General features: G+C 35.8%; 1 protein-coding gene across 1 annotated transcript in view; it reads right to left on the bottom strand.

Moving 5' to 3' along the window:
• Window positions 1-591: 591 nt before the first annotated feature.
• Window positions 592-26462, bottom strand: part of slc35f1 (solute carrier family 35 member F1) — a 108557-nt gene continuing 82686 nt past the window's right edge. The window contains exons 7-8 of the mRNA XM_065256250.2: window positions 21536-21690; window positions 592-1805 (exon numbers count right to left, since the gene is read on the bottom strand). Coding sequence (XP_065112322.1) covers window positions 1581-1805; window positions 21536-21690 — 380 coding nt within the window. The 3' untranslated portion in view covers window positions 592-1580. The remainder of the gene's footprint in view (window positions 1806-21535; window positions 21691-26462) is intronic.

Consider the following 26462-nt stretch of genomic DNA (forward strand, 5'->3'; position numbering starts at 1 on the left):
ATGCAGCGCTGTGCAGACTGACACGCGTATGACATCAAAGTTTCGCGAGAGCAATTCAGATCATGCGGGGCAGATCCGATCTCGCGGTACTTTGATGTCTGTCAGTTGTGTGGCGCGCATTGCTTGGCAACTCAACTGAAGTAACGCACGCAACTTCATTAACATTCATAAGACAAGTCTTTAATTTGCCAATCCAATCATGTAGGCCAACTTGTACATTAATAAATAAATATTCATGAGCCAAACACTCGCTCCTGATTTATTTCCCAGCAGTGATGGCAGCAAATGCTTTTCTTATTAGCAATGTAGTTTGGTAATTTATTCTACTCTGCCTTTTAATTTACATTTGAATGTAAATTACAAGATTGTTGCCTACCACAACTTACCACAGACTACCAAATATATTCTTCACCAAAATACTTAGTGAATAGGTATTTATAAACACACTCAACAGAGGAATATTTTATCAAATATTTGGGGTCTTTACAAAAGAATCCAAAACACTGACAGAGACAAAAGAAGTTCACGTTTCAATAAATATTGAATTTAAAAGTGAAATTATATTGATCGTCATTACCAAAGTGTATTAGGTGAGATTATGATGCATTAACAAACAACACTGTGAGGTGAATATATTTTTATGGCCATTCTTTTTTGAGTTTAAGACAAATATATTTTATTTTAGGCAAGTCAACACATTAAGAATTTCTGATATTTAAACACGAAAGAAAAAAATAGAGCAAACAATATTCAGATATGAATAACTTTACACATGTATACTGGAATTGATAGAAATAAAATAATAATTAAGACTGAAACATAATAATTGATAAGTTTTATAAAATAAAAGGACAAGTGTAGTACAATTTTTACAAGTTTACAATTAATATAGGCTATTAAACAGGCCTTTATATTTAATACAAATGAAGGTACCCTTCTTGGCAGAATTTCAACGAACAATATGACAAATAAAAAAAACAATACGATATTACAGGTAAATGTAAAAAATCATATGCAGAGATTTTTGTATTTTTGACTTATGAAACTAATTTTGAGCAGATAATACAATATGTAATCATGACACAATGTCCAATACTGATGACGTTATTTTAGAAGTTATGATTTTTCATTGGCTAATGTAACCCACAATAATATTACATAGCAAGGCACTGGCTCAAATCAGCATTTTAAAACTCAAAATGCAATTTTCCAGAGACGTCGTCATCATTTAAAACTCAGACATAATGAAACAGTAGTAATGCAAACCATGTCAAACTTTTACAATGAACCCTTAATGCTCAAGTAAGAAAATAAAACAGTCACAATCGAATATTTGGACGAACATTCAGCACAAATCCTTCTAAACACTTAACTTGTTCGTGGGTCGGGACGATATCTCTATACACGATGGATCTGATAACTCAGATATACAGAAGTCACTGCTACCTACAGTATTCACAGTTCATGATCACAGTGTACTCGATTGCTACGTGGTTGATTACATCATTCAGTGATCATTAGCATTTTCTACAGACTGCAGCCGGGCAGTGGATAGTTGGATCGAAGAAGCCCCGCCCACTTCAGGCTAACCGTATACGAGGCTCATCTTCCATTTCCTGACCCAGGCTCGTATAGGTCACGGAAGGCTCAAGGGGTCCCACTGGGGGCGTGTCTGTAATAGCATTTCCTGTGTTGCGAAACTGTTTGTAAACACGGGGATCCTGTGCCACGTAGGTGGAGGAAGAAGAGTAGAGGACCAGTCCCAGCATAATGATGAAGAATGACAGCAAATAAAGCCCTGAAAACTGAAAACAGATAAACCAGAAAATCATCAACTAAATTGACTAAACCCATGGTTAGGTAAATATTGTACAGAACCAACTGTTGGTATATATATAAACTAGGGCTGTCAAAAGATTAATCGCGATTAATCGCATACAAAATAAAAGTTTGCGTTTGCATAATATATTTGTGTGTTAATTGTGTTTAATTATTATGTATATATAAATGCATACATACATTTAATAAATGTATTAATACATTTAAGAAAAATGTTGTTTATGTATAATTTTTAAAATGTATATATCATATAAAATCTATAAAAATCTATATATATATATATATATATATATATATAAAAATAACCCAGCATACATTTACAGTATTTATAATCCAAAGGTTGGTTTTGCCAAAATTGTGTAGTGTAGTGTAGTAAAAAATCAACTTTATACACTCAAAATTATAGGTTGTTTCAATATGTTGTTTCAATATTTGTTAAAATATGGACAACCCCAATATTTGACCCAACCTTGAGTTAAAACGATCCGTAGGGTAAATTCTTAAAGAATATCTTATTTAAGATGAATTAAAAATTTATATTTCTTACATATTATTTTCTTAAACGAATGGTTCACCCAAAAATTAATTTCTGAATTATGTACTATTTTTTTATTTATTTACCAAGAAATATTAACAGCTTACAAGTCTGGGTGAATAAATGTCAAAGGTTTAATTTAAAAAATGTTTTAAGCACAATTATTTACTTATTGTTAGTTCGGTGTTACTGTAGCTCAGTTGGTAGAGCATTGCATTAGCCACACAAAGGTCATGGGTTCACACTTACTGATAAAACACGTTAAGCTTTCAATGCACTGTATAAGTCACTTTAGATGAAAGTGTCTGCCAAATGCATTAATGTAAATTTTCAAGGTTGAAAGTTAGCATGTGATTTCACTTACTGTTTGATGAGACAACCATAATCATTTACCAATAGTTAAAAATTACATTAAAGGAACATGCTAACTTTTTGGGTCTTAAGCTTATTCACCGTATCCTCCAGAGTTAGATAAGTCCATAAATACCCTTTTCATCTCCGTGCGTTCCATAACTCTGTCTGACGTGCCCACCGCTAGGCTAGCTGAGCACAAAGGCTGGAAGTAAATGGCTCCAGCTAGTATACTGCTCCCAATAAGTGACAAAATAATGCCAACATTTTCCTATTTATATGTTGTGATTTGTATAGTCACAGCATGTACTATACAAATAGTACACGCTGTGCTAAGCTAAGCTAGCGGTGGGTGCGTCAGACAGAGTTATGGCACACACGGAGATGAAAAAGGTATATATGGACTCCGGGGGATACGGTGAATAAGCTTAATTCCCAAAAAGTCGGCGTGTTTCTTTAAATGCTAGAACATCTGCATGGGTGTAATATAAAAGACAAAATAACCAGTAGACAATGACTCATTTATCAGAGAATGATACAAAAATAAATCAACTTGTTTAAAATCACGTTAATAGATTCTCATCCATAACCCTAAGGTGTGGATGAACAGTCGAAAACAATCTGGCTGTGATGCACCTCTGAGTCATGTACCAACTTCTCTATCTATGCCGTCTACAAATTACACCTGGCCTTGAGCACTGACCCACAAGAGCAGGTGGAAATATTTGGACTCATCACCTGGTCAACATGACGCCTGAAAGCTCTAATGAGACCCACCATGAGACCACCAGTATGTCCTACTAGAGACAAAAATAATATAAAAATATATATGTATGCAAGCACACAGGCATAAAAATATGCTTGCACACATCCTAGGCATGAAGTCTAGACAAACTCCACAGAAGATGTTAAATAAACGTGAAGACTTTCTTGCACCCCATTTTTTTTGCCTTGAGCCACTACAGTGTTAAAAAAATGCAATAACTCAATAATTTCAGTGTTTTTTGACATGCTTCATCCCAAACCACACATATCAGTCCATATCCAATTCATATTAATGAAAAGCACACCCAAAAATATAAATTCTGTGATCACTACTTTATTTTAAACAGTGTGATGTTAAAATGACACTTGGAGGAGAGAGACACACACATCAGACTATTGCAATGTTATAAAATCTTACATGTACATTTTCATGCACTGCAAAAAATTATTTTTGAGAAAAAAAAATTCTTAGTATTTTTGTCTTGTTTTCAGTAAAAATATCTAAAAATTAAGATGCTTTTTCTTGATGAGCTAAACGACCCAATAATATAAGTCTAGTTTTTAGACCAAAAATGTCAAATTTAAGTGATTTTGTGCATAAAACAAGCAAATAAAATCTGCCAATGGGGTAAGCAAATTTTCCTTGAATTTTTCTTGAATTTAGTGTTTATTTTCAAGATTGTTTCATGCACAAAATTACTTAAATGTGATATTTTTGGTCTAAACACTAGACTTATTTTCTTGGGTCGTTTTGCTCATCAAGAAAAAGTATCTTAATTTAACATTTTTTTAAAGATATTTTTTACTGAAAACAAGACAAAAATACTAAGATTTTTTTTTGGAAAATCATTTTTGCAGTGTGCTTTGTAAAAGCATGCTTGTAGACTTCTAAAGGACACAAATTAGGCAGACAGCCCTCACAAACATAAAGAAGAATGAGCACAGCTTTAGCAAACTTCCAGTACTGTAATTTTATCAAAGCTGGCAAAAGTAACATTTGCTAGAAAAGAAGAAATTTATTCTGCTTCCATTGCTGGTGTGTCAGGTTACTAATTTAAATATACCAAGAGGTGCTACATTCCAGCATAACTATGATAAAGCGTTAGAAGGGAATGAGAATTTTCAATAAAGTATGGCTATGTAATTACAACCTGTAAAAAAATGATGCTTGGACTTTCTCAATAAATCATGCTGTAATATGCAAGGTAACTTGAGTGTCATATTTCAAAATGAAAGTTCTTTCGTGCACCCGAGATGGATTGTACTACCAGAGACTGTGCCTTAAATCTCAAATCCCTGTGTTGAAGAAGTGTATTCAGATAATATACACATAGCTAACAGGTGCAGGTCTGTCAATGACAACGTTAACTGTAAGCTGGACCACCTTGCTTTATTTCCTCATACACGATGCAAGAAGAAGCGTTTTTAAGAGTGTTTTAACCCTTGTGGGTTGTTCAAATTCAATAACTCAATGTACAAGCCAGAAATTTAGCTCTGTTTTTTGCACAGGCCTACTAAAGGGTTAATGGTGCCACATGGTGATCAACAGTACAAATGACAACTTTTTCCTGTTAGCAAAAGGAAAAGCCGCCAACAATCAAGAATGCATGATAATAAGGTGTCATGGTCCAAAACAGTCATGAACAACTAATTAGGGAGAAAAAAATAAAATGGTATGCTGCACAAAAACAAAAAAATGCATCAAGGCCAATGTTTTTACTAATGTAATTGCCAATGTTAAGTCCAAGACTGTGAAAAGGTAAAAAAATCCAGTCCACAATCCCTTTTTATATTGAAAATCTGCCATTTTGTGTATTTTCCCCCAAATCAGTGACACCACTTATGAACTTGGAAATTAAAGAGTTAAAATCATAAAAATTTTGTAAACATTTGGTAGTTTTGATCAGTACTGAGGGTGATTAACAGATTTATGCAAAAAAGTTAGATACATTTTTACAGCCGTTTAATTTAGTGGCTTTTTTGTACACGAACAACCCATTTCTCAAAATATGTGTCAATATAAGATTTGTCATCAAAAATCGTTCCATATGCTGAAACACAGAGAAAGTTGTGGCCAAATTAAGACAAAATAAAATGGCCTTAACAACCCATAAAGGTTAATGTTTTTTTTTTCTAAATATTAATTTACACAAGTTAGGATATTGGGAACTAGAATGGGAACAACAGAGGTCTTTTTCAAGTACACAGTTTAGGCTGGCGAGCTATTTGATAGACTCATTTCAGATTGGTGATTTCCCAACTGGAAGAGTCAAAAAATCCAATTGAGGGTTGATATTGCGCTACCCAAGTGACCAACTACCTCTAAATTTCTCAGTGAATTTATTTCATAATCTGCAAAAATAGACTTTCTTAGTATTTTTGTCTTGTATTAAGCACAAACATCTAAAAATTCTTAAATAATGATGCATTTTCTTGAAGAGCAAAATAAACAAAAAAAAATAAGTCTTGTTTTTAGATAAAAAAAAGTCTTAAGTTAATTTGTGCATAAAACAAGCAAAAAAATCTGCCAATGGGCTAAGAAAAAAAATAATGAAATGGTTAACTTTTTCTTAAACACTTAATTCAAGAACAATTCCAGATTTTTTTACACCATTGGCAGATTTGTTTGCTTGTTTTAAACACAAATTTACTTCAATTTTATATTTTTGTCTAAAAACTAGACTTATTTTCTTAAGTCATTTAGCTAATAAAAAAAAAATGTGTTATGGTATATGAGGAGGAACCCAAGTGCAGACAGAGGATGATGAACACAAACACTTTATTAAACAGAAAACAAAGGCCCACGAGGGAGCAAAACAACATAAACCAGAAAACTAATACGACAGTAATAAACAGGACTAGGCTAAGACACTAAACTGGTATACACTTCCCAATAAACTGATAGAACACTCTTCTACAAAACACTGAATATCACTATACTTAACTGAGACAGAGTATACACAGGCATGAGACAACAATACACAAGCACAGAACAACAAACACAAGGACCTTAAATAGGGGAGAAATGAGGACAACAGGTGACATGGGTTAAACCATAAAGAGGAGGATGACAAGGGAGCGGAGAAAAAGTGACAAGACACAGGGAACACGTGGTCTAGTAAAACCAATACTGAGACCACGTGATCCCACACAAAACATGGGTCTGTCATGATCCTGCCACAAGACTAGATTAAACAAAGTACAAGATGGCAGAATCATGACAAAATGCTTCTTGATTTAAGAATTTTTAGATATTTGTACTGAAAACAAGACAAAAATACTATGTAAGAAAGTCATTTTTTGCAGTGTTATTATCAATAAAACTATAACTGAAACATGTCTGTTATTTGAAATCAAAGAAAATATAGGCCAAAATAATAGTTAAAAAAAGGAAGTCCAGAAATGTCACCCTATAGCAAAAACGGGAATAAGTTTAAGTTGACTAAAATTAACTAAAAAAATTAAAAATAAATTAAAATCAAACTAAAGTTACATGAATATACATTTGAATGTAAATAAAAGCTGAAATAAAATATTACTTTGTATGCATATGTCACATATGCGCATGCAGGAGAATGTAGTATGCAGACCGGGAGATGCATTGCATTTTGTCGCAATCTGTATGTGTCGAACATTTGGTTGCCAACTGTCCCGGGACGTCCCTTATTTTAAGCCTAATTTATTTGTCCCGTTTTTTGCCTACGCTTGATCTAACCAGTGACTGATACAACAGGCTTCGACTTCATGTGGCGGCACAACGACATCACAATAACATCAAAATCCCGCGAGAGGGATTCGAGAAATCCTACAGAAGCCACTATTGAAATGCTCTTGCGGTACTTTGATGTCATCCACTGTCAGTCCTTGCGGAGCCACAAACAGCAGCAGTGTTGATCACGACACCTTTTATACAATCAGAGATCCCCAGCACATTCAGTACACGTTTAAGAGGGTCAAATAATAAGATTTTATGTTTGCTTTTTTATATAGTCCGTTACTTAGCTGTTTGTATAAGATCGGCATAATTACAAAGTTTGGTCTCAATTCTGAAAAGATCGCTGATCCAGACCTGCCTAAAATGCATAAATCTGAAGGATTTAATCATTTTCAACTTTACTGGGACATTTTGGCGCTTCTGATTCACATACTGTAAGTGTGTTTTAATTTATGTTTTTGATGTTGACCCTGTAAGACGACCACATCTTATAGAATCTATGTTAGTTTCAAGATTAAAATGATGGGGATAACGTTTTATTTACCTTTAGTGCGAAAGTCACAAGTGTTTTGTTTTAGACAGGTAAAGTTAACTTAATGGTTCAAAAGTAGCCTTACTGTGTTAAAAGTATAGGCTACCTGCTGTAAATAAACAAACTATTAATAAACCTACCATGTATGTTCCCATGGCATAAGTTATAAATTATAATTTATAATAAATTAATATTTAATTAGGAGATTAGCTATCATTTTGACAAATGGCTTAAATACACTGTATACAACACCATATACGCACTGCTCCGACATGCCAAACTTTGTCCCGTATTTCAGAATGAGAAATTTGGCAACCCTAGTGTACATGTACGAGTCGAATAAACTATTCTTTGCATGGCTGAGCATTCGAACGGGCGCTTACATTCGCTAGATGTAAAAAAAAAACTTCAAACTACACTGTAAAAAATCCAATTAATGAAATGTTGGAAGGGCAAAAATATATAAGTTAAACCAATTTTCTTGTTTGTGCTTAGTTGAGTAGACATATTATTTTAAGTCTAGATAAATCTGTGTTTAAAACATTAGGTGAATGGTTATTTCCACATTCAGTCAACATACAGAATGGCTATATTGACTGAACTTATTAAGACAAATCAGGTCAATATGTGGACTTATGACAGCTATGTTTCCTGACAAAAAATGCACATAATATTACTGTTATTTGGTAACAAAATGTAATTTTAAGAGTTGTTCAGGCGTGAACGTATGTGATTTAAGTTTAAATATGCGGTCGGTTAATAAAGATCGCGTCTATTTAAAAATGTGCTCGGACACTTTCGGACGGAGAAGAGCTCCAGATGAGCTCCAGAAAATCACAGACACTTAAGCGCTCACACCCCGCCCAGCGCAGCCTCGCCTCGGCAAGCCCATCAGAAATCGACTGCTGGCTCTGATATATCTGTGGCGTTTAAACATGCGATTTAATTCATTTTAATTTCTCATACTTAATAATAAAAGGTTTACCTGTATGTTTTAAATCATATTTTAGGATTGCACTTAAATGATATCGCTGTTGAATGATATTTCATATCTTTCACATTTGTTATAACTGGGCTGCGTACTGCCTGCGAATTTGAACTTCAGAGCTGAAGGTGCGAGTGGAGAAATAGTCCCAATATCATAACAATCTTAAAACGTCTAAATATACCCGTGTGTGTACCCGTGTGCGTGCGTGCGCGCGTGCTCGCGCGTGTGCATGTATGTATGTATGTATGTATGCGCGTGCGTCTGTGTATTTTGAATTTAAAATGTTTTAACTCGGAAGGATCTGGATTACAGGGCATTTCATCTGAGATCAATCCGCACATATAACAACACCTGTATCACTTACTGTTTCACACAAGGAAGGACACAAGTCAGCCGTTTCCTCAAGTTCACGTCAGGTAAGTGTTTGTAATTAAATGTTAATTTTAGAATATATTAATTGGCAAAGAGGCAAATACTCGACGTTTTTGTAATTATACTTTTGTAAAGATATATTAGAAGTGTGTTATGTTATGTGACCGAAGTAAAGTGGAGCTATTTTAGTTAAGATAAAAAGCCTGGATATAGGGTTGGTTTACCGGACAGAGTTTAGAACTCGGTCTTTATTATAATTCGGACATTTTTACAAACAAACCTTATATAATATAATACTGGCGTGCATTTTGAGACAAAACAATAGCACTCATATGTTAAGAGATGTCAGTAAGTTATTTTAGTCAGTGAAAAGCCCTGTCCGAGAAAACCGCCCAATAGTGTTTAATTATGTGTGATGTCTGAGGGAAATTTGGCCTAACATTAACGTTATTTAGGGAATAAAGTCTTTCACCGTCAAGCTTTATTATATTAAACATGTTATTTATGTATGTGTGTGTGTTAATATTCCTCTGTTTATCAAACCAGAGCGGAGATGATGTGAGGGGCAGACCAGAAGGATACATATAGCGAGACAGTCTCCGCTTGGACTGGCTGAGGAAAGTCTCCTAAATGGCCCTGGAGATGTTCTGACTGACTTTGGAGGCTTTTTGGACTGTTTTATGCCCTCTATTTAAAAAAGACTTAATTCTGTATGTTCAGTCTGTATGATAAGTGACTAAGTGAATAAAAAGCTTTTGTTTTTATGTGACTGAAGTTAATTATTTTGTTTACAACACCAGCATAAATTATTTGAAAAATAATTTAAAAATGTTATTAAAAAAATCCCAAATAATAAATATTAATTGAAGTAACACATAAAACATTGAGTGAATACTTAAATTTTAATTGACAGAGTCTTTGCTGTAAGTTTTTAAAGATTCAACTGATTAAAACATTTTAGTTGAATGAACTATAAAGCTAATTGAGCCAACATACTTTTTTATATTTGAGTCAAATTTGGGCCAACTAAAAAACATCAATCCATGTAACACTTTGGAGACAGAAATTGAGTGAACGTAAAATTTCTGTGGAACTAGTTACTAAAAAATAATTCATTGAGCCAACAATTTATTTTTTACAGTGTACACTCTGGGCTTTAGTGTCAAATACAAAAAAAAAAACTTTAAAGAGAATGCTGCACATAAACTAACCATTATTCTTCTTTTCAAAAAATCACCAATTCCTGGCTGAAAACGTCAAATTGGAAGTAATTAATTTATCTAACCAGTAAAATTAACATTAGCTCAAAACCGACTGTGTTTAGCATGAATGCTTTTTTGCATTCACGTTTCACAATCGCTGACTTTGAATGAATAATGTTGGTCAATCATTAACAACTGCTCATAAAAAATGCAGGTAAAAGCTCATACAGCATCTCTCCTGGTGCTGGTTGCTGTTATTGTGAAAGTAAAAAGCACAACCATTAAAGCAGACAAAAGTGCTTGCAGCAAAAGCGGTTAACCACTCGTTCGTATCCACGATTGCAGCCTTCATCCGCAGCATGCATGCAAACTACATAAATCAATTTGCCTTTTTTCATAGACTTAATTATATGTAGAAAGCCTTTGTGGTTTACAAATACAATATAATAAAGCTATGTCAGGTTTAAACTAAATGGTCATTAATCATATCTTTGGAAAATACACCAAACTTTACATAAGCTGCATTGATTTGAGAAATGAAATTACGGGGGCGTTTCAGTCCAATTTGTTCAATTTAATTTTACAGATGACATAAATATTGGCTAATCTGCTAATTCTGGTCACTGCCTTGGTTTATAAATGATTAGCGAGTGCACAAATTCTCATTTAAGGCCTTTGCCTTATTTTATACGAACAAACATTCCAAACGCTGCCAAATTGTCCCAATTATGAGATACATTCAACCATGTACTTTTCTTCATGGACCACAGCGAAATAAGCCACAGATTTCAAGTAGCAAACAAAAGTCAAGTGAAAATCAGTTAAGCCGTAATTGCAGTGATCTGTCAGACATCAAGCTATTAACATTTCAGAAAAAACTGAGCAAGCTTTCAAGAGCACAAATCTATCTGAAGTCATTAGAGCTTGTTTTTTCTCCGAATTGCTTCTGTCAGCACTTGGCTGATTTGAAACATCTAATGCTATTGTGAAAATCAGTGTTTGCTCGATTCAAATTTCAAACACGCACTCATCTGCTGCAGCAAATCACTGTGAATAACATGCAAGCACGTTCAGAATAATGTAGGCAAGGGTCGCTCGAGAGGATCCGTCTGCTGCTGATATAAAGTGGGGTTCATAAGTCTGAAAGCACCTTCACAATTTGGAATTTAAAATGTAATGTAAACCCCAAAATAAAGGATTTAGGTCTATGATTTCGTAACACAAATATTATGATATTAAATGGATAAGACTAATTATTTCTTTAATAATTATTCAATAATATTATTCACATAAATACTTGAAACAACTCAGCATAGGTTAAAGGGGACATATAAAATGTGACGTTTTTCTATAAGTGCTATAATTGGGTCCCCAGTGCTTCTATCAATCTAACAAATGTGAAAAAAGATCAACCTAGTAACTTAGTTTTGGTAAACCATTCTCTGCAAGCATGTGAAAAAATAGGTCATTGAAATTTGGCTCCCCTTGTGATGTCAGAAGGGGATAATACTGCCACTTAATCTGCACTATCCAACCACAGCACTGTCATTAAGTGCGCAGAAATCAGCTCATTTGCATGTTAAAGGACACACGCAAAAACTGCGAATTTTTATGTACACCTACAAAGTGACAATTTTAACATGTTATAATAAATTATATGATATTTTGAGCTAAAACTTCACATATGTACTCTGGGGACACCAAAGATTTATTTGACAAAAAAAGTCTTGTGAAATGTCCCCTTTAAATTACAACCCAGTGCACTGGGTTGAAATTAACCCAGCATGTACTAAAAGTCTGTATTGATCTTGGTTATTGTTAGTGTCTGCATATACAAATAAATTTGTAAAATGTAAGCTTTATGTATAGACCGTTTGCGTGTTTGCAAACAGAGATGACGTTTTTTTGTGGGCGGAGCCCAACTGGTGGCAGAAAGTGAAAGTGTGAAGTGTTTTAGCATTAAACTGTGATTTTTAAGGATCCGGTGTTCTGTAGAAGTCTGTTTCCCCTATATTTCTCTTAAGTGTAATGTTTCTTAAAACGTTTTCACCAAGTTACGTTTATTTTTTAAATAAATTAAAAGTTTTAATGGCTTAGCTACTGATATGCTTGCATGTATGTAATGTATATGTATTGTTCTTTATTGGTAAATCAATTATTTTTACAGTATGAATCGCTGAAGTACTTATAAGAGCAATACTATCATGTATTCTGTATAATATCATTTATTAAACACTTAATCATTTCCTGTTTTCAATTTCTTCCTTATATTTTTATCCTACGTGTGTGATCTAAAACTATTATGTTTACATACAAATTAATTTGTATAGGCCTGTTTAAATATTATTAACACTTTACATCGTTTGTGTGTGTGTGTGTGTGTGTGTGTGTGTGTGTGTGTGTGTGTGTGTGTGTGTGTGTGTGTGTGTGTACCTGGTAATTATCACGTTGTGGGGACCAATTGTCCCCACAAAGATAGGAATACCAGTGTTTTTGTGACCTTGTGGGGACATTTTGATGTCCCCATGAGGAAACAAGCTTATAAATCAAACAAGATGATGTTTATTGAAAATCTAAGGTACAAGAAAGGTTTTTGTGATGGTTGGGGTTAGGGAAAGGGGCAGGTAAGGGGAATAGAATATACAGTTTGTATGATATAAAATGCATTACGTCTATGGAATGTCCCCACAAAACATGGAAACCAGAATGTGTGTGTGTGTGTGTGTGTGTGTGTGTGTGTGTGTGTGTGTGTGTGTGTGTGTGTGTGTGTGTGTGTGTGTGCTATGTTTATATATTTATTAGTAAACGTCATAATTTAGAACAAACAGGAAGAAGACATAGGTTAAGATATAAGGTAAGAAGAAGTAATAGAAAACGAAAAAAATTACGAAAACTTTAATAAATGGTAATATTATTGATATTATGAACTAATTCAAATCTTTAATCTTTCTAAATAAATTAAAAACGTAACGTGATGAAAACGCTATAAGAAACACATAGAGGGAACAGACTTCGACAGAACACCGGATATCTTCTCTAATTATTTTCTATTCTAATTATTAAAAGATTTTCAGATGATTTCATCACTCCAGTCTGTCCGGTTCAGGGTTTTTATTGCAACCATAAACACCTACGTTTATCTTCAAATGGTGTCTTCGACGACGGTATACTATAAAAATGAAGGTCATCTATTTTGGCATTCCTATTCTGACACTCAACAGCACAACAAAACATTTTCTAGTGAGTTATATTGTTCGTTTCACTCGTGTCTCATTCATTTCCACTGTTTTCCTGCCACCACATGCGCGCGTGACGTAACTGTGACGTCGACTCGCAAAAGGTCTATGTAAGCATATGTTAACATTATAGGTAATGCATTACACTATCAAAAGAATGGTCCCTAACCGTCACTGGGGCGGTACCCCTTTTAAAATGTACACTTTTGCACCTAAAGAGTTCATATTAGTACCAAATAGCATATTAATATCTCAAAGGTACATTATGGTAACACATGTTTACCCATAAGCACCTTTTTAAAGTGGGAGCTTGGGACAAGTACTTAATCTTTTTTTGACAGTGAAACTTCGACAATAACACTAAACAACAGCATAAACTTACACTTACCAAAGTTATAAATAAACATTTTTGCTCATGGCCCATTTATAATACAGTGCCTAATGCCTCGTTCACATTAGAAGCAAAACAATCTTATTAATTTTAATGCAGAGCTTGCGATTTCCAGCGACATGAATGAGAGTAACCGTTGGCGACTGGTCCAGCAATGCGGCAAAGTAAAAAAAAAACTTCATCATGCAAATGCATTTTAAATGGTCACATACTTTTGAATTACATTATAATATTTTATACATTTAAGGCCCCTGACTTTGCCCTGTGAGCGTGAGAGGCAATAAGGTTCACCTGGTTTAAAACACAGGCACAGAAAATCCAGGCAGAGAACTAAAGGACCACGGTGAGATGAGCCTGGAGGTTTAGATCTGATAACCAGCAATAACAACAATGTGCAGAGAATCTTTAACAAAAAATACTGACTGTATATTACAAATGGCATTCATGGCTAGAGAAATTTTGGAGGCTCTACACGTCTGCGGGCTTCTCTTGCATTGGTGTAATCCCTACAGCCTTATGTGTACTGGGCACAGAACAGATAATGTAACTTTTTGAATGATTTACAAGTAGATTGAAGCAATGCTTAATTTATATGAGCATACAAACATTGTATACTTTGGGTTAAGGCAATAAAATACTGTTACCAGTGTTGGGCAGTTAAGCGTTAGTAACACATTACAGTAATAATATTACTTTTTCCTAGTAACTAATAATATAACAAATAGTGTGCCGCAGAGGTGACGTATTTTTGTAGGCAAAACATAGAAGCGAGTTAGCATTGTAGCACTTTTGGTTTCATCGTCCCGAAGTCAATGTGTTTTTTAAATGGGGTTTTGGGAAAACTCCTTAAATAACATCTTGGGGGTAAAAGATATTTTCACGTTTTATTCTATGACATAAAAACACCAGTAATCAGGGTTCCCACGGGTCCTTGAAAGTTTGTAAAAATCTGGGGGAAAAAAATTCAAGGCCCTGGGAAGTTTTTGAAAATATACATACATAGATTCAGGTCAGTGAAAGTGCTTGAATCTATTTTATGCAAGAAGTTTTCTGGAAAAAAATCCATATTATTCCCTGTGTAGTGTATAATAAGATCATAAAAATTCTAGACTTTTGAAGCACACGTGCTAAACTGTTCGCTTTAAATGCTTATATCTTCTGTATGCAAATGTTGATTCATACCAAAATGCTTTTTTGCATAGTTGTGTTTGACACATGAAAACGTCTCGGGTTACGTATGTAACTGTTGTTCCCTGAGAAGGGAATGAGACGCTGCGTCTTCCTTGCCATACTTCCTGCGTCCCTGTAACGCCGTCTTTGGCAATATTTCAGATAGCGATATACTTCCTGGCTCCCGCCTCACCCTGTCTTTATCGTTAAGCCTCATCATTGGTTGAATTTGATATACACATTCAGACGCACTTACCCCTGGAGGCGTCCCCAAGTGTCACCACAGTGACGCAGCGCGAGTTCCCTCGAAAGGGAACTGTAACAATGTATCGTAAAAGGTAACACGATATAACCTTGCGCTCACTTGAAATGTGTCCCCACATTTAGTTCTTGAATTTGAGGGTATACGACATGGAAAGTCCTTGAAAGGTCCTTGAATTTGAAGTTAACTAAGGTGTGGGAACCCTGAGTAATACCCCCACTTGTGTCTTTAAATAGATGGTTGCTAACAAGTTGCTATCAGGGACTACAGTTCCCTTTCGAGGGAACTCGCGCTGCGTCACTGCGGTGACACTTTGGGGACGCCTCCACTAGTAAGTGCGTCTGAATGTGTATATCAAATTCAACCAATGGTGAAGCTTAACAACAAAGACAGGGTGACGTGGGAGCCAGGAAGTACATCGCTATGTAAAATATTGCCAAAGACGGCGTTACAGGGATGAAGGAAGTATGGCAAGGGAGACGCAGCGCCTCGTTCCCTTCTCAGGGAACAACAGTTACATACGTAACCGGAGACGTTTTCATGTGTCAAACACAACTATGCAAAAAAGCATTTTAGTATGAATCAACATTTGCATACAGAAGATATAAGCATTTAAAGCGAACAGTTTAGCACGTGTGCTTAAAAAGTCTAGAATTTTTATGATATTATCCTACACTACACAGGAAATATTTTTTTCCAGAAAACTTATTTTAAGCATAAAATAGATTCAAGCACTTTGAATCACCTGTATCTATGTATGTATATTTTCAAAAACTTCCCAGGGCCTTGAATTTTATCCCCCAGATTCACAAACTTTCAAGGATTTCAAGGACCCGTGGGAACCCTGTAAGCTTTCAGTTTGCGTTCTAAAATCTGATTGGATGAGACGTGAGTTTTTGTAGCTCAATCTGTAGAGTGTTGAGTTAGCTCCGCAATAGGTCATGGGTTTCCATCCCAGAAAACACACACAAAAAATACCTTGTACGGAATTGTTTTTACGCTAAATACGTAAAATATTAATGTAAAGAATGACGTTTATGACTGTAATAATGCTGTGTTTACATCCTATCAGAATTATGAGGTGACTCCGATAACTCCAAGATTTTAATCGAAGCTGTTAATTTCCTACAACTCTGAAAGGCTTTGTTTCCATTGCAACACTTGAATATAAGCAATATGGATCTATACTGTATATGACTTTGGTCTCAAAAACAAGAATCAGGTAACAGCTGTGGTTTTGGTACTTTTAACATGATGTCACAATGGTAATGTGGGAGGAGTCATCTTTTTTCAAATTGTCTTCTATAAAAAACCTTGTAATTATTGTATTTCTGATTTGATGAGAATACATCGTGAAAAAGGTTATAGATGCACCTGTGCATCATCTCCAGACTGTGGGCCCTATTTTAACGATCTGAAACGCAAGTGCGAAGCGCAACGCGCAAGTGAGTTTGTGGGCGGATCTTGGGCGCTGTTGCTATTTTCCCGGCGTGAGAAATAACTCTTGCGCCGGGCGCAAATCAATAAGGGGTTGGTCTGAAGTAGGTTCATTATTCATAGGTGTGGTTTGGGCGTAACGTCAAATAAACCAATCAGAACGCTATCCAACATTCCCTTTAAACGCAAGGGCGCAAGTTCCATGTTGCTATTATTATGACGGATTTACCAGGCGTACGCCAAGAGCGGTTTACAGACGAGGAGACCGACTTTCTTGTAAGAGCAGTCAAAGACAGAGAAGTTGTTTTGTATGGGGATGGGAGAAACCCGCCCAAATCAGCGTAGGTTAAACAGGCATGAGAGGAAATAGCCACAGTCTCATCAGCTGACATCCCATCGTTGCGCCAAGCGCTACAATGATGTCAGGAGACGGGGGAATCCCAAGCTTGCCAGCATAAATCGGGCACGCCGTGTAACGGGAGGTGGATCTGCCTCTACACAGACGCCAGCAGAGGACATCGCTGCATCAACCCCAAAGTACTCTTACAAATCAAGTTCATATACATTAAGGTTTCTTATGAAAACATTTTAATTATTATTTACATAAAATAAACGTAATACAGCCACACAACAAACTTATGAAAATATTTTAATCGTTATTTGCATGAGAATTTTTTAACGCAGCCACACAATAAATAAAAACTATCACCACAATGCTCACCACTATGATTCCCCTTATCTCGTGTATTAATATTTTTAAGTGTAACAATTTATGATTTGCAAAAATAACTGTTGCATCTGTGTAGATTACATGCAAAGTGTGTGCGCGTTGTGCACGCTATACATTATGGTCAAGCATGCGCCCTTAAAATAGCATAATGAACAACGCGCAACGCGCCACTGACTTTAAACTTTTTTTTTCTGGTCAGTGGCGCAATTGTTTTTTGAAACCGCAAAATAGCATCAGGGATGGTTTGCGCCGGAACACGCCTCCTTTTTTGCGCTGAACCGCCCAGGGAGCGCAAGTTCATTCCCTAGTTTGCCGACGTGCGTCTGTGGAGGGAAAAACCCGCTGTGCGCCGGTGCAAAATACGAATAATACATGCGTCACTGACAAAGTCAATTGCGCTGGGTGCAAGATAGGGCCCTGTGTGTGATAATCTAAAAGTAAACTAATGTAAATTCACATGGCTGTCTGTCACATACAGCATTTAACTGAAGTTTATAATCATTTTTTGTGCAATTCAAAAAGAGACAGCTGTGTTGAGCCGCTCCTTTATTGAAAACAAAGGCTCTCGGTGTAAATGCTTTAGATGTGATGATTACAGCTTTTGTTTTCTCTCTGCTCAGGCTGAATGTAAATTTGTTGAATACTTTAATGTAGGCCAGTTTTGTATCCATCACTGTAATGTCACAAATAATGATTGATTTTATTTTCAATTACGTTGACCCACAATTTCCTCCTGAATCACGTTTACATTGCATTAACACACATGACAGACACTTTTATCCAAAGCAACAAAGTATACATTTCTATTAGTATGTGTGTTCTCTGCTAACATACAGTAATGCTCTATCAAGTGAGCTACAGGAAGACTTTCTTAATACAGAAAAAGTCAAACTATTTTTGTAACTATTCAAAAGTGCCGTAACAATTAAAACGAATCAGTGTCATGGTCTATTTGAAAATCAGTTTGAAAGCGCAGGATGCTTTTGTGTTCTCTAGACAGTATATAATCTGTACTAGACATTGAAAACAAGTTAAAAACACTGCGCTCATTGTACTGAATGACTAATGGCTCTGTTCAGTGAAGGCTTTTTCTGTAACGCCGCTTTTGAAAAATGAAGTCTCGCATTGTGTCTGGATCCTCCCTCGATTTGCCTCAGAAATCCCCTCATAAATCACCTTAGCAGAAAAATATTTGAAATCTTTTCTTTTAAAGCGGTTGTTGCATTATTGTATTGTGAACCTGTCACAATGTTATTCGGCATAACTTTTATTAAGGAATGGGGCAGAACAAACTGTATTGGACCTGACAACCACTTAGCATTAATACTTCACATGAGAAAAATTCGGTCACACGACACTGACTTCTTGGCAGCTATGCAATCAAAAGAACCATTTTTGGTTCCCCAAAGAACCTTTAAGTCAAACGTTCTTTGAAGAACTATTTCTTTCTTACCCGTTATAGTCTGTAGTACGTTTTTTACTAAAGAGAAACTTTAGTAAAACGGAAAGGTCCTTCAGATGTTAAAGGTTCTTTATGAACTATTCAGCCAAAAATGGTTCTTCTGTGGCATTGCAAAGCATTATTTCGATAATTTATTTACCCCCATGTCATCCAAGATGTTTATGTCTTTCTTTCTTTTCAGTCGAGAAGAAATCCATTTTTTGAGGAAAACATACAGTGGACTTTAGTGGACCGAGGCATAAGGGTCTTATTTAGCAAAACGATCGTCTTTTTAACAAAAAAAGTACTTGTTAACCACAACTTCTCGTCTTGCACTAGCCTTGTAGCGTGACTTTACGTATTACATAATCACGTTGAAAGGTTACACATGAAGTACGCAAAACTACCGTGTCTCAGCTGCGGGGCGTGTCCGTTTTTAATTCGGCTCCCATGTTAACAGGTTAGAGCTTGCAGACTGCCTGCGTGAGACGCGCGAAACACGTGCATGCTAGAAATAGAACCGACGCCTATTTTTCACGCAATACGCAAGCGTGTTGGAAGCGTTCCAGGCAAAATAGAGTGGGAAAATATGTTTATATATCATTTTGTACACAAATACATTTTAATTAATGATATTTTGATGTTTGAAAGTCTATAGGTTGACACAAATTCAGAAATAAATTCAGCTAGTGTGTCACCGGCTTTATGCCTCAGTTGGGATCTTTTAGAGCCCTTTGAAGCTGCATTGAAACAAAAGTCCACGATGGAGAAAAATCCTGGAATGTTTTCCTCAAAAAACTGAACAAAGGAAGACATAAACATCTTGGATGACATGTGGGTGAGTAAAAAATCGTGATTTTTAATGAAAGTGGAATAATCCTTTAAATGTGCATGTGTAACTTTTAGAAGGATCTCTTGAAAGAAATGCAATATAATATACATAACTATATTATCAGTGGTGTATAAAGACCTTACATAATGAACTGTACTGTTTTTATTACCTTAGAATGAGGCGTTTGTATTTACATTCACATACAGCGCGTTTCGTCCATATGTTGTCTCAGACGACGACATATTTGTCCTGTGGCGGCTACCATGTGTTTTGAAATTGAGGGGTGAGCTCTTGGTTGCAATTCACAATCTCACCACTAGATGCCGCTAAAATGTACATATACCACCTTTGAGAGTGTATGCCAGAGTCCTGCAACGGGTCGGGTACCCGTGGGTACACGCATAAAAGTGGTTAAAACGGGTGGATTGTGACATTCCCAAAATTCACTGGTGGGGATGCGGGCGAATAATTAACTCCTTGCGAGCGGGTAGTAAAATACGTGCAATATTAGTATGTCTAAATTACCATGACGCATTTGCAACAACGATATGACATATGACCCATCACGTCACGACCACTGCAACAGTGTGACTTTTGTTGGTGCTTCTCGTAGCCTAGTTGGAGGAGTAGCTATGGATGAAGTAAAAGTAAAGTTGGCGAGTGGAGTATATACAATTGTTGACAACGAGTCTTTAAAGGCAAAATCAGATTTGTGGAGAAAGTGTGGTGTAATACGAGGTTGTATTTTTTCTTGTTACTTTTTTCATTAATAGGTCTATTTGCGTATAGTTATCAGGTTCCATAGCCTATTTAGGTGCCGATGGTAGGCTCCTTGAATGGCACAAAACAAAGCACACTTTAGCCTGTTTTATTAGCCCATTCATGGCGCTGTTGTGATGTTGAGAGAGGTACGAGATAAAAAATAAAGCACTTTAATTGGAATGATTTTAGTGTGTGTGATTTATCGCAGGCACGGATCGGGTAACGGGATATTAATATTAACAAACCTGGGCGGGTGCGGATTTAACTTGGATATTATCACGGGTGACGGGTCGGATCTGGTTCTGAACTTTGCAGGTACGGGCAGGTGGGCGCGTCTCCAAAAATGGACCCGTGCAGAACCAAAAAAATACCAATACCAAGCCTTAAAAGTGGATCTCAATTTTTAAATCTTATAAAATAGGAATAACAAGCCTGGACCACAAAACTAGTCATAAGGGTCAATGTTATGTATACATGAATAAATATGCTTTCCATTAATGTATGGTTTGAAAGGACAATAATTTGAACAGATACAACTATTTGAAAATCTTTCATCTGAGGCTGCAAAAATCTAAATATTGAGAAAATCACCTGTAAAGTTGTCCAAATGAAGTCCTTAGCCCTGCATCCAAATATATTTATGATAGGAAATTTATAAAATATCTTCATGGAACATGATCTTTACATAATCCCCTAATGATTTTTGGCATATTAGAAGAATCGATCATTTTGAACCATACAATGTACTTTTGACTATTGCTGCAAATATAGTCGTGCTACTTATGACTGGTTTTGTGGTCCAGGGTCACATAAATGCTTTTTTCCAGACACTTATCCAAAGAGATTTACAGTGCATTCATATACTTATTTGATCAGTATTTTTGTCCCTGACCATCAAACCCATGACCTTGGTTTTGTTAGCGGTAGCAGGACTGTACAAAGGTGAGAAAGAGAGAGAAAAAGCAACATGCTAACCTTGTACTGGAACAGGAACAAACCACAGAAGAGACTGTAGAGGTCTGCTGTCAACAGAGACAGATTCACAGCTGTGGCGCTGGTTCTCTTAATCACCACAGGCATGAAGCTGTAAAGTCCAAACATACATGCGCTGAATCCGATGTACAGCAACCCTGAGAAGAGACACACAGGTAAAGCTGTGTGAGTCAGATCTGTACATATAACATGCACTGGAAAGCCAGGATTCAAAATCTATTATATACGTGGAAATAAATGGCAAGTTTTAGGATTTAGAACAATCGTAAAGCAAACCGTATTTCCTAAAAGCAGCTGTTAACTCTTTCCCAGCCATTGACGAGTTATCTCGTCAATTAAGAGAAAACATTTGCATAAAAAAAATGTTCCTGATGAGGTTTTATGTTAATCTGTAATCCTGCTATTATCCACTAGATTACCCAATTTATAAAAAACTGAAGCAACAAAAAATATTTACTAATTTGAAACTTTGTGTATGTTTTGATAATCATTCTGAATCTGATCTATAAAAAATTCCTTCACAAAAATGCAATTATTTCAGCTTGTTGCAAATTTTTTTTTTAAGAAAAATACCTATTTAAGAGTTTATAAGCGCTGAGAAAAAAAAAATATATAGGATGAAACGTTTTTTTCTCATTTTGTTTGTTTGTTGTTTGTTTGAAAGCAGAGGGTCTGTTCTTTCATTTGATATATTTCTATGTTTATATATTTTTAAAAGAAAATTTTCCTGGAAGGCATTTTGTGAAACTTTGTGAAAATCTCAAAAAAATGCTGGTGGGGAACATTTAAAAATGGCTGTCGGGAATGAGATAAAGGGATAGTTCGGCCAAAAATGATATTAAACCCATGATTTACACACCCCCAAGCTGTCCGAGTTGCATATGTCCATTGTTTTTCAGACAAACACATTTTCGGATATTTTAGAAAATGTTTTAGATCTTTCAGTTGATTAAATGTAATGTTACGGGGTCCACGACCTTCAAGTCCAAAAAAGTGCGACCATCCTTCAAAAAATAAATCCAAACGGCTCCAGGATGATAAACAAAGGTCTTCTGACGGTAATCCGCCCAGTGTTGTTGTAGAAATATCCATATTTAAAACTTTATTAACTAAAATAACTACCCTCTGGTAGCGCCGCCATCTTAGACTCCTCTGTATTCAGGAGAGAGTATTAGCGTAGTCAGGGCCGCCTTAACCTAATGTGAGGCCCTGGGGCTGAAAGGTTTTGGAGGCCCCCCATCCCCTAAATTTATAGTTTGATTTTTTTAAGTGTAATATCTAAGTAATCTACATCACAAAATGCATTAGTTTCTTTTGAGACATACAACAGTGAGTTTTCCCTCTTTGACCCAGAAAACACCATAATATATTGTTATTAACATATCACTGAGCCCACTTGATCATAAACACAAGACACTTTATTTAACACCCACACACACAGCAACTTGTGGTGATAATAAAACCAAAATGTGGGAAAGTATATATGTTTATAAGCTTGATGTTTTTATTGTTTTTGGAATATACAAATTTGCAGAAAATTGCCACTCACTAACTAAATGCTCACAAATAGTTTTAAAAATATAATAAGTTAAAGTTAGTTTTAAAGTGAAAATGCACTAATGATAACAAAAGATAAGTCTTTATAGACAGAATTTTGTTTTTTAATCAGTTATTTATTTTGTAGGGTATTGAAGATATAGTATGCATTGTATTTAGTATTTATGCATACATAAGCATGTAAAACGAACAAATATGAATATGCACAAAACAGACAGGGATAATACCTGTATATAAGATCTTTAGATAATGAGATTATAAATATATGAATGGTGCTATCAGGGGATGATCATGTGAGATGGTCTTGTCGCTCTTTACTTTAGACTTGCACCTTTACCGTTGCGTCTCTTTCTCGTCTTTCTAAACCAACAGATGCGTGTACTGTGAGCTATCTTCGCGTCAAACTACATCGCTCCAGCTGCGCACGCGTCACTGATATAAACGCGAGTAAACTTAAACTTTATAACAACCAACAGCATTATGTGCGGGAACTCCTTTCTTTATTTGGCGGCACAGTTTCTTGCGCACGTTAAGAGAGACTTCTGCTTGCCAGAGACTCAGCTGCACGAGCACAGAGAGAGCGAGCGCGCGCGCGAAAGAGAGAGAGAGAGACCTGCACCTCACTAGTGCTTATTATGAAATTTCTGAAATTTCTCTTTCATTTGATGGTGGATTATTTCCCGTTTCTCGTTCACACTCAATCTAACATGCAGGAATGCCAAGTTGACAACGCGCACTTAATCATTACATTATGCGGAATAGAAAAATCTGTTACGTCTGATATTTTATTTCATGGTAAGTTACCACGGACCAATCAGCAGCCATGCAACGTGCAATTAGAGTGATTGACAGAAAACCTGACAAATTACAAAACAATATGACCTTTTCAGCTCATCATGAACGCGAACATGGGAGGCCCCTGAACTTGGGAGGCCCCTGGGCTTCAGCCCAGGTAAGCCCGTGCATTAAGGCGGCCTTGAGCGTAGTGTATGCACTTTTCTTAGTGACGTATGACAAATTCGGAGGGCGGCGGCACAGAGCAGCAGAGTAGGCTGCGTAAGCTCTCATCCTGAATGCGGACGCGACTAAGATGGCAGCGCTACCGGAAGGTAGTTATTTACGTTAAAAAAGTTTTAAATATGGATATTTCTACAACAACACCGCGCGGATTACCCTCAGAAGGTCTTTGTTTATCATCCTGGAGCCGTTTGGATTTATTTTGTGAAGGATGGACGCACTTTTTTTGGACTTAAAGGTTTTGGACCCTGTAACATAAAGCATGAAAGGGTGAGTATAACTCGTAATGTTTCTTTTTTGTTCTGGGATGATTAAAATAAAACCAAGGAACATTTTTATTCTGAAGCACCTTTATGTTTTATAAAAAAGGTTCTTTGTAGTGAAAAAGGTTTTTTAGATTATAAAACATGAAAGAAGGTATGTCTGAATGACTCTTTTGTGGAGAAAAATCATAAAAGCACCATTTCTTTCTTACATTATTAGTCTGTTAAACAAAGAAGCTTTCATGCAACAGTAAGGTTCTGTGAATGTTAAAGGTTCTTTATGGAACCATACAGTCTGACAAGGAACCTTATTTTTTATGGAACCATTAAGCCAAAAATGTTTTTTCTATGGCATCATAAAGCACATTTGTTTTTAAAAGTGTAACTGAAAAACCCTGTCCTCATATAGCAAGCATTGCATATACACGGTTCTCCTCTTTGGCATCCTAGCATTAGATACTTTGGTTGTCACCGATCAGGTTGATACATTAGAGAGAATATAGATTCAGCAGCTGCGATATTTTGTTCATAATTCATCGCGTGCAATCATAATGGCACAGAAAAATTCAGTTTTTCACCTGCGTGTTTCCAAGTCATTCATTTCAAAATGCATTTGTAAAGGACACAAGTTTTATTTCGCCAGATGGAGACGCAAGAGAAATCGAGACAGATAATTTGTTTTGAAATGAAAAAGCAGTCAGCACCAACAAAATCTGCTTCTCGTCTGGCAAACCACCAAGTCTTGTCTCCGACATCTCTGACTGAAATCAGATTCAAGAGACGTTCTGATTTTTTTTTTGAAGTGGTTTAAATTTGAATAAAAAACTCCCAGTTTAATGTGATCTGTTTAAGAATCATCACGGTTTAATCTTGAGGACCACAATGGAAATAAGTCCCTGACTTTATTGTGTTTTTATCCTTGATTTTATTTGATGTCTTTTGTGGTTATGTGTAAGACATTTTGTGGTTGATACAATTAAATAAAATCAAATAAAAAAAAAACAAATTTTCCTGCTTTTATTAATGTAAAGCTGCTTTGAAATAATTAAACATTTGTGAAAGGCACTACATAAATAAAATAAAATTTTATTTTAAATTTTATTTTTATTTTTTGAACCTTTGCATTGTTAATGGACCCCTATTTATAAGCTGCTGTTTCTTGGGAGTCAATTTTTCACAATAGTATTAAATTGTACCTGCTGCATTGAAATGTAGTGTACAATGCAACGTGTGTATTTGTATGCATCATGTGTAATTGTGAAACTTGTGAAAATGCAATGCTCTACCAACTGAGCAACAGTAAAGCATATGCTACAAGTAAGGAAAAAATGCAGTATTACCTTTAAAACTCTTAAAGGGACACTCCACTTTTTTTGAAAATATGCTAATTTTCCAGCTGCCGTAGTGTTAAACAATTGTTTTTACCGTTTTGGAATCCATTCAGCTGATCTGCGGGTCTGGCACTACCACTTTTAGCTTAGCTTAGCATAATCCATTGAATCGGATTAGACCATTAGCATCACGCTAAAAATAACCAAAGAGTTTGTATATTTTTCCTATTTAAAACTTGACTCTTCTGTAGTTACATTGTGTACGAAGACAGATGGAAAATTAAAAGTTGTGATTTTCTAGGTCGATATGGCTAGGAACTATACTCTCATTCTGGCGTATAATCAAGGACATGAGGTGCAATGATATTACGCAGCAGCCAAAAATGGTCTCCTTAGTAACTTTCAATGGCAGGGGACTATTTTCGGGCAGTGCGTTATATCATTGCTTATTTTATAACTTTGGTTATTTTTAGGCGCAATGCTTATGGTCTAATCAGATTCTATGGATTGTGCTAAGCTATGCTAAAAGTGCTAGCGCCAGACCCGGAGATCAGCAGAATAAAAAAAAAACTGTAAGATTCAAATGTTTAACTCTAGGGGAGCTGAAAAATGAGCATAATTTAAAAAAGTGGAATGTCCCTTTAAGAGAAAAACAAATATCAACATCACAAATCGATTTACACTCCACTGCGTACTACCAATGTCTGTCCCCTGGAAACGGAGTTAAACCCCTTGCAGACA

The sequence above is a fragment of the Paramisgurnus dabryanus genome, chromosome 12 (genome assembly GCF_030506205.2).
Source record: "Paramisgurnus dabryanus chromosome 12, PD_genome_1.1, whole genome shotgun sequence".
Lineage (NCBI taxonomy): Eukaryota > Metazoa > Chordata > Actinopteri > Cypriniformes > Cobitidae > Paramisgurnus > Paramisgurnus dabryanus.